At 40.8% G+C, this 15317-nt stretch overlaps 1 protein-coding gene across 13 annotated transcripts in view; it reads right to left on the bottom strand.

The window, feature by feature from the left end:
- Nucleotides 1–15317, bottom strand: part of SIL1 (SIL1 nucleotide exchange factor) — a 288984-nt gene that overhangs the window by 76724 nt on the left and 196943 nt on the right. For all 13 annotated transcript variants that reach the window (XM_049649313.1, XM_049649312.1, XM_049649311.1 and 10 more), the window contains 2 exons: nucleotides 14659–14758; nucleotides 2669–2860 (listed from right to left, as the gene is read on the bottom strand). In XM_049649313.1, the coding sequence (XP_049505270.1) occupies nucleotides 2669–2860; nucleotides 14659–14758 (292 nt within the window). The remainder of the gene's footprint in view (nucleotides 1–2668; nucleotides 2861–14658; nucleotides 14759–15317) is intronic.

Genomic DNA, 15317 nt, shown 5'->3' on the forward strand with positions numbered 1-15317 from the left:
GGCCTCACGAGGAAAATGGTTCCAGGGCTGACCTCAAACTAAGTTACGTGATGTTGAAGAAACTTTTTACCCCACCTAGTAACCCATGAAAGCAGAATACAACGTCACCCTAGAGAGGACCCGCCGCCAGATAACTGGCAGGCTTGCATGAGAAAAAAATTTTGGAGGGCGCCTGGGTGGCTCAGTCGGTCAAGTGTCCAACTTCAGCTTAGGTCATGATCTAGCGGTTTTTGAGTTCGAGCCCCGCATCGGGTTCTGTGCTGACAGCTCGGAGTCTGGAGCCTGTTTCAGATTCTGTGTCTTGCGCTCTCTCTGCCCCTCCCCTGCTCACGCTCTCTGTCTCAAAAATAAATAAAACATTTTAAAAAAAGTTTTTTTTTGTCTGGGCCCTGCTAGCCTCCTGGGTACTCACTGCCCTGTGGATATAAGTTCTCCAGTGATTTTGGCCTTTTATGCTCAACTAAAGTCAGGGCCTATAGAAACCTGATACCTAAAGATCCACCCAAGTATGTTAAGTGAGAAAAAAATAAAAGCTGCCAAGATCAGAGCAGGACTGAGTTGGCCACTAACCCCTAGGATCCTTAATCCTTTAAATATCTGCAATGGAAAAGCTGTTGGAATTCTTGTTTTTCACCCTGGAGAGAAAGACAGGAAAAGGGAAAGAGAACTCAGGCCCACTTTCTCTCTAAGAGGATCATAGACCTGCTATTTGAGGCCTGAGAAAGAGTTATGAGCAAAGAAAGAAGATGAAGAGGCCACATCATAATTCCTGCAGATAGAGTATACACTCATCCTCTCTCATCACAAAGGCAGGCAAAATACTAAAGAAAGAAAGAATGTCTTTTAGCCTAGTTTATAGAGAACAAGGACGCAGTCATGCGTGGGAGGATGCTGAAGATCTGTATCTTGATGAGGATCTCAAACAAGCTTTTGATTATGATTACACAGTCTTCCTGGGCCACCATCATCCCTAGTCTGAATTACCGCAATAGCCTCCTGTCTGGTTTCCGTGCTTCTACCCACACCCCCTGCCTCCAGTCTAATTCTTAACAAAATGGGCAGAGGGATCCTTTAAAGCCAAGTCAGAGCATGTTGTTCTTATGCTCAACAGCCTTTAATAATGTTCAGTTTCATATTCTTTTCCATGGTCTACAAGGCACCCCATTATCTTCCTCTCATTATCTAAGCTTCATCTACTTCCCTCTCTTCTTTCAGCTCCAACTACATGGACTTGCTCTGATTCCATAAACACACTACACATGCTCCCACCTTAAGGGTTTGGTACTTGCTGTTTCTCCTGCCTGAGATGCTCCTTTCCAACACTGCCAGTCCTTACCAAGATCTACCTTTATTTTCTTTCCTATAGCATTTTTCAAATTTAAACACACCATCTATAATTTATTTATGAGTTACATTTATTATCTATCTGTCTCTGCTATACGGTAAGCTCCAATTTTGCTCACTATATGTATTTTAAGTGCCTGTAATAGGTCTTGGTACTTAACTGGCATTCAATAAATTAATTTATTGAATATTAAACAGGTTCTCTTGGCTCCTTCTCCTTAGATCTACCTAAGCCCTTCTGAGCTTCATTCAAATGATACCAGTATCCTGGAAGAGGCAGAGTGACCAAAAGGTGAAGAGCACAGTTTTGGGTCAGACAGACCTTACTGCAGATCCCAGCTCTAGCACTCACTAACTGGGTGAACGTGGGCAATCTCAGATGTGACCTGTGTTTTACTTGCCTCAGTTATAAAATAGAACTAATAACAACACCCACTCAAAAGGCAGCTGTGGAAGCCAACGAAATGATGTGTACAAAGTACTTGAGTAAGTGGCTTGTCTGTGGTAATGCTCAATAAATATTAACTATTATAATTATGGCACAAGTGTGATCAGTCCCTTCCCTGCTACAAACTCTCTAACAAGTCTTAAAATTAAGGATAAAATCATAAAGAGCCTGCTATTCCCAACTCCACCTCTCTGAATCTCTAACTTTTTCACTTTAGGTATGCTATCCTATCTAGTATTTCCCAGGTCCTCAGTCTCACCAAGCTCTCTCTTCTCTACCTTAGACTCTTTGCACATGTTATTTCCCCTGCCTAAAGTAATCTGATCCAAGGGTTGGCAAACTTTTCCAAAGGGGCTGACAGTAATTATTTGTGGCTTTTGTGAACCATAGGGTTTCTGACACAACTATTAAACTCTGCATTGTACCATAAAAATAGCCCCCAACAATAGAATACATAAAAAAACAGGTGTGGCTATGTCCCAATAAAACTTTATCTACAAAAGCCTTTTTCAACACCTCTAACTAGGTTAAGTTCCCTATTATATACTTCCACATTACACTCTGGAGCCATTATCACAATCTTAAATTTAAATTATCTCATTATTAAATTGTTCATTCTTCAGTTGTTGTCTATTTTGCCTCTGCTGTATCATCACTGTTGAAAAAATAATGGAGGTTAACATTCCCAATGAAAAAGAGATTAGCCCTCCCTTCTAGAATTTATCTTACTATAATAGCTATTGGTCTAGGTTAAAAGCATATGCCCTGAGAGAGAAGTAAAGATGTTGATGCTATTTCCTTAGGATTCAGGGCAAGGAGGTTTGTTGTCAGAGAGGTTAGTTAAAAGTCAGATTTATGGACAAAGAAATACATTACCTGATGGACATAATATTCAAGATCAAAGAGTGCAGCAATCTTCTCTTCTAGGCTGGAGCTGGAACTATTGAATTTGTTGATCAGCCGTACCATGATCTGCATGTCAGTCTCAATGACAACATTCAGCTCCTCAAAGTCCTTCTTCAGCTCCTCAATGGGGCGAAAGAGCTGTTTAATCTTGGCCTGTCTTGCCTAAGAAGATAATTGAAGCAAAGAGATAATTAGGTCAATTGGAGACATTTCCCCAAGACTCTTGTGGTCTACCATGGACGCTCATTTTCAAACAACTACTGCTCCAGAATTCAAAACCTTCTTTCATCTGTACTATCCAAAAATCCTACCACAGGAATATCTCATCTTATTGCACTTCACTTTGCCACACTTAGAGATAATACATTTTTTACAAATTTAAAGTCTGTGGTAACCTGCATTTAGCAAGGCTATCAGCACCATTTTCCCAACAACATTTGCTCATTTTGTGTCTATCACATTTTGGTAATTCTTGGACTATATCAAACGTTTTCATTATTATTATATTTGTTACTGTGCTCTATGATTAGTGGTTTTTGAGATTACTATTGTAACTGTTTTGGGTTAACAAACCACACCCATATGACAGTGAACTTAAGTGATCAATGTTATGTATGTTCTGACTGTTCCACCGACAGGCAATTCCCCCATCTCTCTACCTCTCTTTGGGCCTCCTTATTTCCTGAGACACAGTGATAATAAAATCAGGCCAATTAATAACCTTACAATGGGTTCTTAAGTGTTCGAGTGAAAGCAAGAGTCTCACGTCTCATTTTAAATAAAAATCTAGAAATGATCAAGCTTAGTAAGGAAGGCACATCAAAAGAAGAGATAGCAAAAGACAAGCCTCTTGTGCCAAACAATTAGCCAAGGTGGGAATGCCAAGAGTTCCTGAAGGAAATTCAAAGCGCTACTCTAGTGAACACAGGAACAATAAGAAAGCAAAACAGTCTTATTGCTGATATGGAGAAAGTTTTAGCGCTCTGGATAAAAGATCAAACCAGTCACAACATTTCCTTAAGCCAAAGCCTAATCCAGAGGAAGGCCCTAAACTCACTTTAATTCTATGAATGCTGAGAGAGGTGAGGAATCTACAGAAGAAAAACTTTGAGGCTAGCGGAGATTGGTTCATGAGGCTTAAGAAAACAAGTCACCTCCATAACATACAAGTGCAAGGTGAAGCAAAAGTGCTGATATAGAAGATGCAGCAAGTTTTCCAGAAGATATAGCTAATTCATGAAGGTGGCTATATTCAGCAACAGATTTGCAATGTAGATGAAATAGCCCTCTATTGGAAGAAGATGCCATCTAGGACTTACATAGTTAGAGAGGAGAAATCAATGCCTGGCTTCAAAGCACAGGCTGATTTTCTTGTTAGGGGCTAATGTAGCTGGTGACTTTAGGTTGAAACCAGTGTTTATTTACGTCTACAAATCCAAGGCCCCTAAGAATTAAGCTAAATCTCTCAGGCCTGTATTCTATAAATAGAACAAAGCCTGAATGACAGCATGTCTGTTTACAACATGGTTTACTCAATTATGTTGAGACCACTGTTGAGACATACTGCTCAGGAAAAAAAATTCCTTTCAAACCATTATTGCTTATGGACAATGCACCTGGTCACCCAAGAGCTCTGATGGAGAGGTGCAATGAGATTAATGTTGTTTTCATGCCTGCTAACATAACACCTATTCTGCAGCCCACGGATCAAGGATTCACTTCAACTTTTAAGTTCCAATTAGAATATTAAGAAAATACATTTTGTAAGTCTACAGCTGCCGTAGGTAATGATTCTCCTAATGGAACTGGGCCAAGTAAATTGAAAACCTGTTGGAAAGGATTCACAGTTCTAGATACCATTAAGAACATTGTTGATTTATGAGAAGAGGTAAAAAAATCAACATTCACAGGAGTTTGGAAAAAGGAGGTTCCAGCTCTCATGGATGAATGTGAGGAGTTCAAGACCTCAGTGGAAGAAGTCACTGCAGATGTGGTAGAAATATCTAGAGAATCAGAATTAGAAGTGGAGCCTGAAGATGTGACTAAACTGTTACAATAGGATGATGAAACTTTAGCAAATGAGGAGTCACTTCTCACGGATGACCAGAGACAGTGGTTGCCTGACATGGAATCTACTCCTGGTGGATGTGCTGTAAAGAAAGTTGAAAAATGCCAACAAAGGATTTAGAATATTCCGTAAACTTAGTTGATAAAACAGCAGCACGGTTTGAGAGAACTGACTCCCAATTTTTTGAGACAAGTTCTACTGTGGGTAGAATGTTATCAAACAGCATCACATGCTACAAAGAAACTGTTCATGAAATCCTTCAATGTGGCAAACTTCACTTACTGTAAGAAACTGCCACAGCCACCCTAAAATTCAGTGGCCACTATCCTCATCAGTCAAGCAGCCATCAGCATTGAGGCAGGACAGTCCCCAAGCAAAAGGATTACAACTCACTAAAAGCTCAGGTGGTTGGCATTTTTCAGCAATAAGCTCCTTTTTAAAAAAAATTTTTTAAGTTCATTTTTTTATTTTTGAGAGAGAGAACAAGCAAGGGAGGGGCAGAGAAAGAAAAGGAGGCACAGAATCCGAAGCAGGCTCCAGGCCCCGAGCTGTCAGCACAGAGCCTGACGCAGGGCTCGAACCCACAAACCTTGAGATCATGACCCGAGCAGAAGTCAGGCACCCAACCAACTGAGCCACTCAGGCGCCCCAGCAATAAAGTTTTTTTGAACTAAGGTATGTATATTGGTTTTTTTAGACATAATGCTATCCTACACTTAACAGAGTACAGTATAAAATAAACATAACTTTTATATGCCCTGGGAAACCAAAAAATTAATCTGACTTGCTTTATTGCAGTGGCCTAGAACCAAACCCACAGTATCTCCAAGGTACACCTATACCTTCTAGGATGCCCACAGAAGACAGCCCTCAGAGTCTAACCATATAGACCTCTGCCCCAAAACACACGATTTTCCAAGGCTCACTTATACCAGTCTGACTTACAATGTTCAAAAAGAATGGAAAGTCTTCTTGTTGCAATCACTGAAGTCAGGGGAAGCAATGAAAGCTCACCTTCAACACCTAACCTCACACGAAAAGGCTGAGGTTTAAGGTCAAATTATCTGTACCTTGCTTCTCTATCTTCTACAATGACTGAATACCTTCACTTTGCCCTGCCCAATCCAGCAACATTTTAGAGAAACCGGACATAGGAAACTGTGGGTAAAGAGCTACCAGAGTGGGAGCAATCTGCTGATGAAAATTAGATCACTGTCATTACTGTCAATCTAACTACATGTGTACAATTTGTTCAACTGTCTGAAGTGGCTAAATTACTGTATGTACTACACTCAAGTCTCAATTTTCTCTCAATCCCTCCCCACTGTACACACATACAAAAGTTTTAAAAATGAAGTTATGTTGGAGGTGAATAAAAGACTTCAATTAGATACTTTACACATGTGACACTCCTGTTTACTTCCCAATTTTAGAGGATAGTGCTCATAAAGAGAGTCTGAAAGATCACAGTGGTTTTGAGTCTCTATCTTCCAAGAAAAATTAAAAGGCACGAATATTTATAAAAAGCAGAATGATGAATAGCTGTCGGCTCCAAACTGCTCATCTATTACCTATGGGTTTTCTCCCCAGTTATAAGTACTCCATAGAAACACCAACCAAAGAAATGAATCAGCCTCTCTTAAAAAAAGACCAACCTCCTAGCAGAGCAATCACATCTAAGGGATGTCATATCCTGTTTCTTTGGGTTAAAACAAGAGTGAAATGCTTCCCCTACACCCAGCTAAAGGACCCTGGATGGCCGCCAAAGGAAGGGCAAAGAGGTCCAGGGAAGCTGAGTCACTGCCTAGAGCTGTTGGATGTCAGGCAAGTGAGCAGGGTAAGAAACAAGGCTCCTCTACCTCACAAAAAGTGATGTGCACCTGGCCCTCAGGAAGGCCTTTAAAGCAACAATAACTTTTTATTTTGCAATAATTATAAGCTCACAGAAAGTTAGAAAAATAATATAGGAGTACCATGTACCCTTTGTTCAGCTTCCCCCAATGGTAACATCTTACGTAACAACAGTACGCTAACAGAACCAAGAAAATAACAAAGGTACAATACTGTTAACTAGACTATAAGCCTTATTCAGACTTTATCAGCTTTTACATGTACACATTTGCTTATATGCACATGTGTATTATTCTACACAGTTTTATCTAATGTATACATTCATGTATCCACCAGAACAATCAGGCTACTGAACTATTCCACCACCACCAAACAACTCCATTGAGCTACCCCTTTATAAGCTGCACCTCATCCTCCCACCCATCCCTGTGCCCTGGCAACCACTAATTTTTTCTACATATCCATAATTCTGGCATTTGAGGAATGTTATAAAGATGGACTCACACAGTCTGTAATCTTTTGAGATAGGTTTTTTTTTATCTGAACATAATGCACTTGAGATCTATCCAAGTTATCACACGTATCAATGGTTCATTTATTTTTTTTAAGTCTATTTATTTTTTGAGAGAGAGAGATAGAGAACATGTGAAAGAGAGAGAGCACCCACATGGGAGAGGGGCAGAGAGAGATAATCACAAGTAGGCTCTATCCTGTCAGAGCGGAGCCTGAAGTGGGGCTTGAACTCATGAATTGTGAGACCATGACCTTAGTAGAAATCAAGAGCGAGATGCTTAAAAGACTGAGTCACCCAGGTGCCCCAATGGATCATTTATTTTTTTTATTTTTTTTTTCAACGTTTTTTATTTATTTTTGGGACAGAGAGAGACAGAGCATGAACGGGGGAGGGGCAGAGAGAGAGGGAGACACAGAATGGGAAACAGGCTCCAGGCTCCGAGCCATCAGCCCAGAGCCTGACGCGGGGCTCGAACTCACAGACCGCGAGATCGTGACCTGGCTGAAGTCGGACGCTTGACCGACTGCGCCACCCAGGTGCCCCTGGATCATTTATTTTTAATGCTGAGTAGCATTCCACTCTATAGGTATACAGTTTGCTTAACCATTTACCTGTTGAACATTTGAGATGTTTCCAGGTATTGGCTATTATGAATAAAATCACATGAATATTTGTATAAAGGCTTTTTAAAAAATGTTTACTTATTTTGAGAAAAAGACAGAGAGAGAGAGAGAGAGAGAGAGAGAGAATCCCAAGCAGGCTTGGCATTGCCAGTACAGAGCCCAATGTGGGGCTCAAACTCACAAACCATGACACCATGACCTAAGCTGAAATCAAGAGTCAGATGCTTAACCAACCGAGGCAACCAGGTGCCCCTGTATAAAGGTTTTTTATATAAATTTAAGTTCTTATTCCTCCAGGATAAATGCCCACAAGCATAACTACTGGGTCATATGATAAGCATATGTTTGGTTTTATAAGAAACTGCCTGTTTTCCACAGTGACTGTACCATTTTACATTCTCACCAACAATGTGTGAAAGACCCGGTTTCTCCACATCCCCACTAGTATTTAATATTATCATCATTTTTGTTGTAGGTATTCTTATAGATGCATAGTGTTACCTCATTAAGGATTTAATTTGCATTTCTCCAAAATCTAATGACATTAAACATCTTCTCAAGTGCTTATCTGCCATCCACAAATCTTAGGTGAAATGTCTGTTCGTTTCCTTTGCTCATTCTCTAAATACGTTGTTGTTTTTACTGCTGAGCTTTTAGAGTTCTTTTCAGTCTAGATACAAGTCTTTAATCAGACACAGTCTTTGCTTTGCACCAAACTTAAACATGCCAAATTCAAGGACTATAGTTTAGCTAACACCATTCTCCCAACACTACCCAAATTTCAGTTACTACAGATTTCAGCTAACTACAATTGCATCAACTACAAACTTTGCTGCTAGCTCTTCAGTCCACAAATCACTACATATAACATAAATGCTCATGATGATGGTGGCTGATCACACTACTTCTTTCTAAGTATGACTGGTCACTGTGGATTCATTACTCAGTTCATACACAGATGTCAAGTGTGTAGTTGTAGGACTTCATCATCCTCTAATGATAAATCCATGTAACATTTCATAAAAATGGATAATCAAAAAAAAGAACTGGCCAAGAAAGATCAAAGTGTAGCAAAGAAGTAAATAGTGGTAATTCTGATAGTAAAATTCATATTGAACATATATGTAGTTACAGAATAAGTCATAATTTTTGCTTCAACTATCCAACATTTTTAAAACATAAGAGAAAGTCTATACTTTCTTCCCTTATTTTGATACATTTCGTTGTTCTTTTCTTCTTCCTGATGTTTCCAGTTTCTTTCTGCTATTATTTCCTTTCTATTTGGAGAATATTCTTTAGTCATTCTTTTAGGTAGGTCTGCTGGTTACAAATTCTTTTAATTTTCTTTTGTGCAAGAATGCCTTGATTTCTTTTTCACTCATGAGAATATTTTCATTGGGTATAAAATTCTAAGATTATAATTTTTTTTTCAGCACTTGAAAAATACTGTGCCACATAGTCTGGTCTCTGTGGTATCAAATGAAAAATGCACTGTCAATCATTGTTCCAGCAGTATATTGTTTCTAACCAGCTGCTTTCAACATTTTTTCTATATTTCATTTTCAGGAGGTTGACTGTGAAGAGTCATGGTGTTGATTTCTCTGAGTTTATCCTACTGAAAATTCATTCAGTTTCAAGAATCCATTCATTTATGCTCTTGACCATATTTGGGGATTTTTCCATCTTTTTTTTTTTTAAACTTTTTTTTAATGTTTATTTATCTTTGAGAGAGAGAGCGAGCTGGGAAGGGGCAGACAGAAAGGGAGACACAGAACCTGAAGCAGGCTCCAGGCACCAAGCTGTCAGCACAGAGCCCGACAAGGGGCTCAAACTCATGAACCATGAGATCATGACCTGAGCCAAAGTCAGACGTTAACCAACCGAGCCACGTAGGCGCCCGCCCCATCTTTATTTCTTAGTTTATGTCTTCATTATTTTTCAGTATTCTTTCTCTTTTCCTAAGACTCCAATGGCAGAAATATTAGATCTTTTCTTATAATCACACAAGTCCCTAAGTCTCTGTTCACTGTTTTTCCTATTCATTTTCTCTGTTATTTAGACTTTTTAGTAATTTCTGTCAAGTTCATTGGTTCTTCTCTCTTCCCTATTCTGCTACTGAGCCCATTCAATGTTTTTAAACAATGTTGGTTGTATTTTTCCAGTTCTAAAAATTCCATTTGATTCTTTTTTACATCATCTAGTTCTTTGCTGAGGTTGTCATTTGTTTCAAGAGTTTTCACAATTGTTTGTTGAACCACTTTTATGTTAACTGCTTTGAAATCTTTGTAATTCAAAACTTCTGTGTCCTCTCACTTTTGGCATTTGTTAATTGTCTTTCCTAATTCAAGGTTTGATGTTCTTAGTTCTTGGTATGGTGAGGGTTGTTTTATTTTGTTTTTTTTTGTTTTTTTTTTTTATCCTGGACATTTAGGTATCAAGTTTTACAACTATGAAGCCTATTCAATCTTCTTTTTCAGCAGGCAGTTACAATGTTTACATTTAATATGCTGATTCTGTCCTTCTTGTATGGCTGTAACTGTAAGACAGTTTCGTTTCCAGACCCTTTACAGTGTTATTTTGGTCTGTTTCCTTTATGTGCTACCCAGAGGCTCATCCAAAAACCTGGCAGTGTTCCACAACTTAGTTCAGTTCTCAAATCTTCTGCTATGTTAATTCTGGTCAGTTTCTCATGTGGGTCACTAGAGACTTGCCCAGAACTTCATTTGTGAAATCCCTTTCTCCAGCTCCCTTTTCTCCAAAATCCTACCACCGGTTACTAGTTAGGAGGAAGAACAACGTCACCTGCTGCCAGTAGACACTCTACATTGGTCTTTCCTTAGCTTCTATATCACCTGGGTGGGGGAAGTGAAACACTTCTTCATTGCTGCTGGTCTGAGGGTGGAAGTTTGGGCTTATCACTTACCCTCACTGACACTGCCCCAGAATGGGGAGCAGAACGATGCCTCACACTATGTCAGTGCCACCAAGGAGAAGGTAGGACTATAGATTCTCCATTCACCACCACCTCTTAGACACCACCCCCCCCCTCCATCTCTGCTCCCCCACCCTCCCACCTCTGCCAACACACACAATGGCATCACCTCAGCTCCAAGTGAAAAACCACCTTGGTAGTGTCAGGCAGGGGAAGACATTCAAGTACATTTCTTGGTGTCTCAAGACACCATCCCAACAGGAGAACCAGCCTGCTACTTCCATGTGGAGGGTGGGAAACCAGGCTCCTCACTTGGTGTCTGCAGGTAACACACCAGCACGAGAAGCAGCGAACAGTCTTCTACCACTGGGCAGAGGGGAGAAATTCCAGCTGTCTGTTCAATCATTGAATCCAGCTCTCTGTTCAATCTTGGTCAAGATAGCAAAGCAATGCATCACATCATCTCATTGCCATCGGTAGGGGGGGTCTAAGTTCAGCCTCTCTGCTTGGCTTCTGCTGACACCATTCTGGTGGAGGAGTAAGAGTGCAGCCTACTACCACCAAGTGGAAGATGGACATTCAAGTTCCTGATTCAACTTCCACTGGTACTAAGGGTGGGATGGGACATTTCCATTGTTTTTGGCTAAAGTAGCCAAAAGTACTGTCAAAAAGGGTTTTGTTCTATTTGGCTGCCCTTTTCCTAGTGATTTCTCTAGAAAGACCAGGTCTTCTTTAGGGCTTTTTCTATCTGTACCTGTTGGCATTTCCTGGGTGTGGGCTCCTCCAATACCCACTCTGAGATATACAAAGGGGGAAAAGAAAGCCCAAGGAACTCAGTGTTGTGTCATTCTTCCAGTTCTAAGGTCCCTAGCCAGTCTGCTTTCTTCTTCCCACCTTGTAGAGTCTTCTAATATTTGCTTTCAGTATTACACCCAAGGTTTTTAGTTGTTCTTAGCAGGAGAAATAGTAAGAAATGAGTCTACTTTATCTTGTCCAGAATCAAAAGTCTGAGAAGGTCCCATTTTTAAGTGGAGCAATTTATAGCTACAGGTGAACAATAGCTGACATAATAAAATAAAGCATCAAGACATTTATGGTAATGGAGGTATAAAGGGATCAGATTCGACAACAAAAGCCCAAATCTGTTTGGCCAGACAGAGCTTTTCCACAAAGCAAGGGATTCTGGGAAGGACTGATTCATTTAAATCTAAGGTACCAATATACATAATAGAATTGGTGCCCTTCCACCTAAAAAATCAAGTAAAAAAATTTCAATTGATAGTATTGGCACAATATTTGACAGTATTATTTTTATAAATAGCAAAAGCACCATAAAACCTGGGTTTAAAGACTGATAAACAAAAAGGATGATGCCATCTGTAGCCAGGAGCCTGAGATATGTCAGAAACTCCCCAACCTACTTCAAGTCAATTTATTTGCCAGTCCCAAGGGCACTGACAATAAACTGAGTCAATCTAGACAGGCTCCAAATGAAAGCAGGAGAAAAATCCTAGGACCCAGCACCTCAGTGAAGAAGCCAATAACCTACACTCCACAGAAGTGAAAAAGGAGTGTGGCAATTCTATCTTCAAACTGGCAGCTGACTTAAACCAGCTGGGACAGGGATCCTACATTTGGGTACTGGTATTGGAATCTTCTCTTGTTAGGGGAAAGGATTCTTTTCAGTTGGCAAAAACAGCAACTTAAAACTTAATCTCTTGCTTTTAAGTTAAAAAAAGAATATTTTCTTAATATTCATAGTTTTCTACACAAACTTTATCATGTGAAAGAATACCATTAAAAGAGAACAAAGAGAAGAGGGGTGCCTGGGTGGCTCGGTCAGTTAAGCGTTCAACTTCGGCCCACTTTGGCTCAGATCATGATCTTGACACTCGTGAGTTCGAGCCCCACATCACGCTCTGGGGTTCACGCTGAGACCTGGGAGCCTGGAGCCTGCTTAGGATTGTGTCTCCCTGCCTCTCTGCCCTTCCCCCACTCACACTCTGTCTCTCTCTCTCTCTCTCTCTCTTGCTCAAAAATACGTTTTAAAAAAAAATTTAGGGGCTCCTGGGTGGCTGAGTCAGTTAAGCACCCAACTTCAGCACAGGTCATGATCTTACACCTCATGAGTTAAAGCCCCACATCGGGCTCTGTGCTAACAGCTCAGAGCCTGGAGCGTGCTTCAGATTCTGTGTCTCATTCTCTCTCTGCCTGTCCCCCATTGTGCTCTCTCTGTCCTTCAAAAATAAATAAACATTAAAAAAAATTTTAATTAAAAAAAAGAGAACAAGAGAAGAGATGGGGTACAGTGGGTCTTCCACCCACAGAGAAGACATGGAACAGGGGCTGACTGCTTGTTACTGTCAGGCCCATATGGGGTCCATGGTGAAGGGATGGTGAGTGGGCATGAGCCCAACCCCTGGCCACAGGAAGGTCAATCTCGCTCAAGGCACCGAGGCACACAATGCTCACCTCTGCTGGCCTCAGCTTCACCAGTTAAGGGGATTTGCTTTTCCTCACCTTCCCAAACCCAGTTAATATATCTGTGGTGGAATGAAATTTTACCTGTCACCTTCCTATGCCCACTGCTGCTACTACTGCCATCCTGCTACTCATCTTCTCATACCATATACACTCTCCATGCTGGTAGATGTGACTTCACTAAGATGAGTGAAGACATGGAGACTTGGTCTGCATGTTAACACATCCTAATTAGGTCCTCCTTGACACCAAAAAAAGAAAAAAAAAAAAAAAAAAAAAAAGAAAAAGGCTGATTTGTCTCAGAACTGCTTAACTCAAAAGGATCTGAGGGACCTAAGGCTTCCTCCACTTAAGATAGAAGCTGTCAATAACCTGATGCTGCCCCTCCAAGATACGCCAGGATTCTGGGCCAGCAGCAGAGATGCAAACAAAGAAAAAGAGAATTATGAGGGCAAAAGGAAGAGAGAACTTGCAAAGGTCTCCAAAGTAGCCACTGGAGGAGCTTCTTTGAAGGAGAGGACTCAAATGGAAATATAAAAACTAATTTGTGACATTCTCTGGCTATCACATGAGTTCACAATCTATCTAAAAAGTAAGATTTCTTGCTGGTATAAGCCTGTACCCACAAGCCCTCCCAGACACTAGGGGCATAACCAAGGGACTACAATTCTGCCTCTTTCTCCTTCTCACTCCCTTAGTTTGTACACAAATTTAAAACTGGAGGAAATGTCAGCCATCCTCTTGTTTCCCACACCCCCCACCCCAGCCCCACCACCTTATTGTACATTTAAGGAACCTGAGGCCTGGAATAAGGAATACATTTGCTATGAGGCCTAGAAAAAGGGAATACATCTGTTACATGTTCAAAGGACAAGGATCAAGACTTCCTTCCCAGCCCGGCTCCTCCGTCCTTTAAGCTTTTGTCTAATCCAAGTGTAAGTAAGGAGGTCTGGGTTTTAATCTCTATTCTCCTCACTCTTGTCTGTGATAATGAAGAGTGCAACTATCTCTGCCGTGTGCCTCAATTTGTTGAGGCCCAAACATGTAATGTGAAGTTGGATCCTAAATAATGAAATGCTCCCAGTATTGGTATTTTTAAAAAATAGTCCAATAAGGATTACTTATTTGGCATTAACTGCACTTTATTTTACAATATTATGGGGCGCCTGGGTGGCTCAGTCAGTTGAGCGTCCAACTTCAGCTCAGGTCAGGATCTCACAGTGAGTTCGAACCCTGTGTCGGGCTCTGTGCTGACAGCTTGGAGCCTGGAGCCTGCCTCGGATTCTGTGTCTCCCCCTCTCTCTGCCCCTCCCCTGCTCATGCTCAATCGCTATCTCTCAATAATGAATAAACTTTAAAAAATTTTTTTAAATTATTTTACAATATTATTATCATTACCCCATGTTTATTTTAAGAGCTTGTGGAAGAAGTGACTCCCTTCAAGGTCATCCTGTAGGCTTATACTAACTCCCTGGGAAGAATATCACATACCTTGTCTTCCTTTGAACTCTCCACTTCTGTCCCCTCCTTGAATTTTGCCAGTGCACTCTTGAGGTCCTGAGATGTGTAGGTGTTGGCGTTTATGTCCAGCCTGTCCAAAAAGAAGGTGAAAGTTAGAAAGGAGGCACCATTTTTCCCAAGAAAGAAACTTCACTAGGTGGCTGGTACTCCCAAACAAGGTAAGCCATGGCCAGCTCGAACTCAGAGTGCACTACCCTAGCTTTGCCTTCGGTCAGCCACAAGTCTAAGAGGTAATCTTACCTTAAAGCTAGAAGAAGAAATACAAAGCTGAAGAAGGGGTCATTTTATTAAAGAGGATGAAATGGCATGGGGCAGACAAAGGCCCACCATGGACAGACCACTCTCAGCCAGCTACTTAGGCAGAAATAAGTCTGGAATGTCTGTGCAGTGCTGTTCTGTCAGCATGTGCCAGGGCTGGACCTCCTGGAGGGCAGTGGGCACAGATAAGGGGAATAACATGCACCCAATTTATATTCTTCTAATAAATGGATCAATGGGGACCTGAACCCCCCCCATGCATGTCTGGTCTGATTTTACAAGGCAGCCTTTCTTCACAAAAACAGTTTAGATAAATTCACACCTTTAAAACCAACTCCTGGGCCCAGAGTTGATGCAGGAGGTATGTGCCA

The sequence above is a fragment of the Panthera uncia genome, assembly GCF_023721935.1.
Source record: "Panthera uncia isolate 11264 chromosome A1 unlocalized genomic scaffold, Puncia_PCG_1.0 HiC_scaffold_17, whole genome shotgun sequence".
NCBI classification, from domain to species: Eukaryota; Metazoa; Chordata; class Mammalia; order Carnivora; family Felidae; genus Panthera; species Panthera uncia.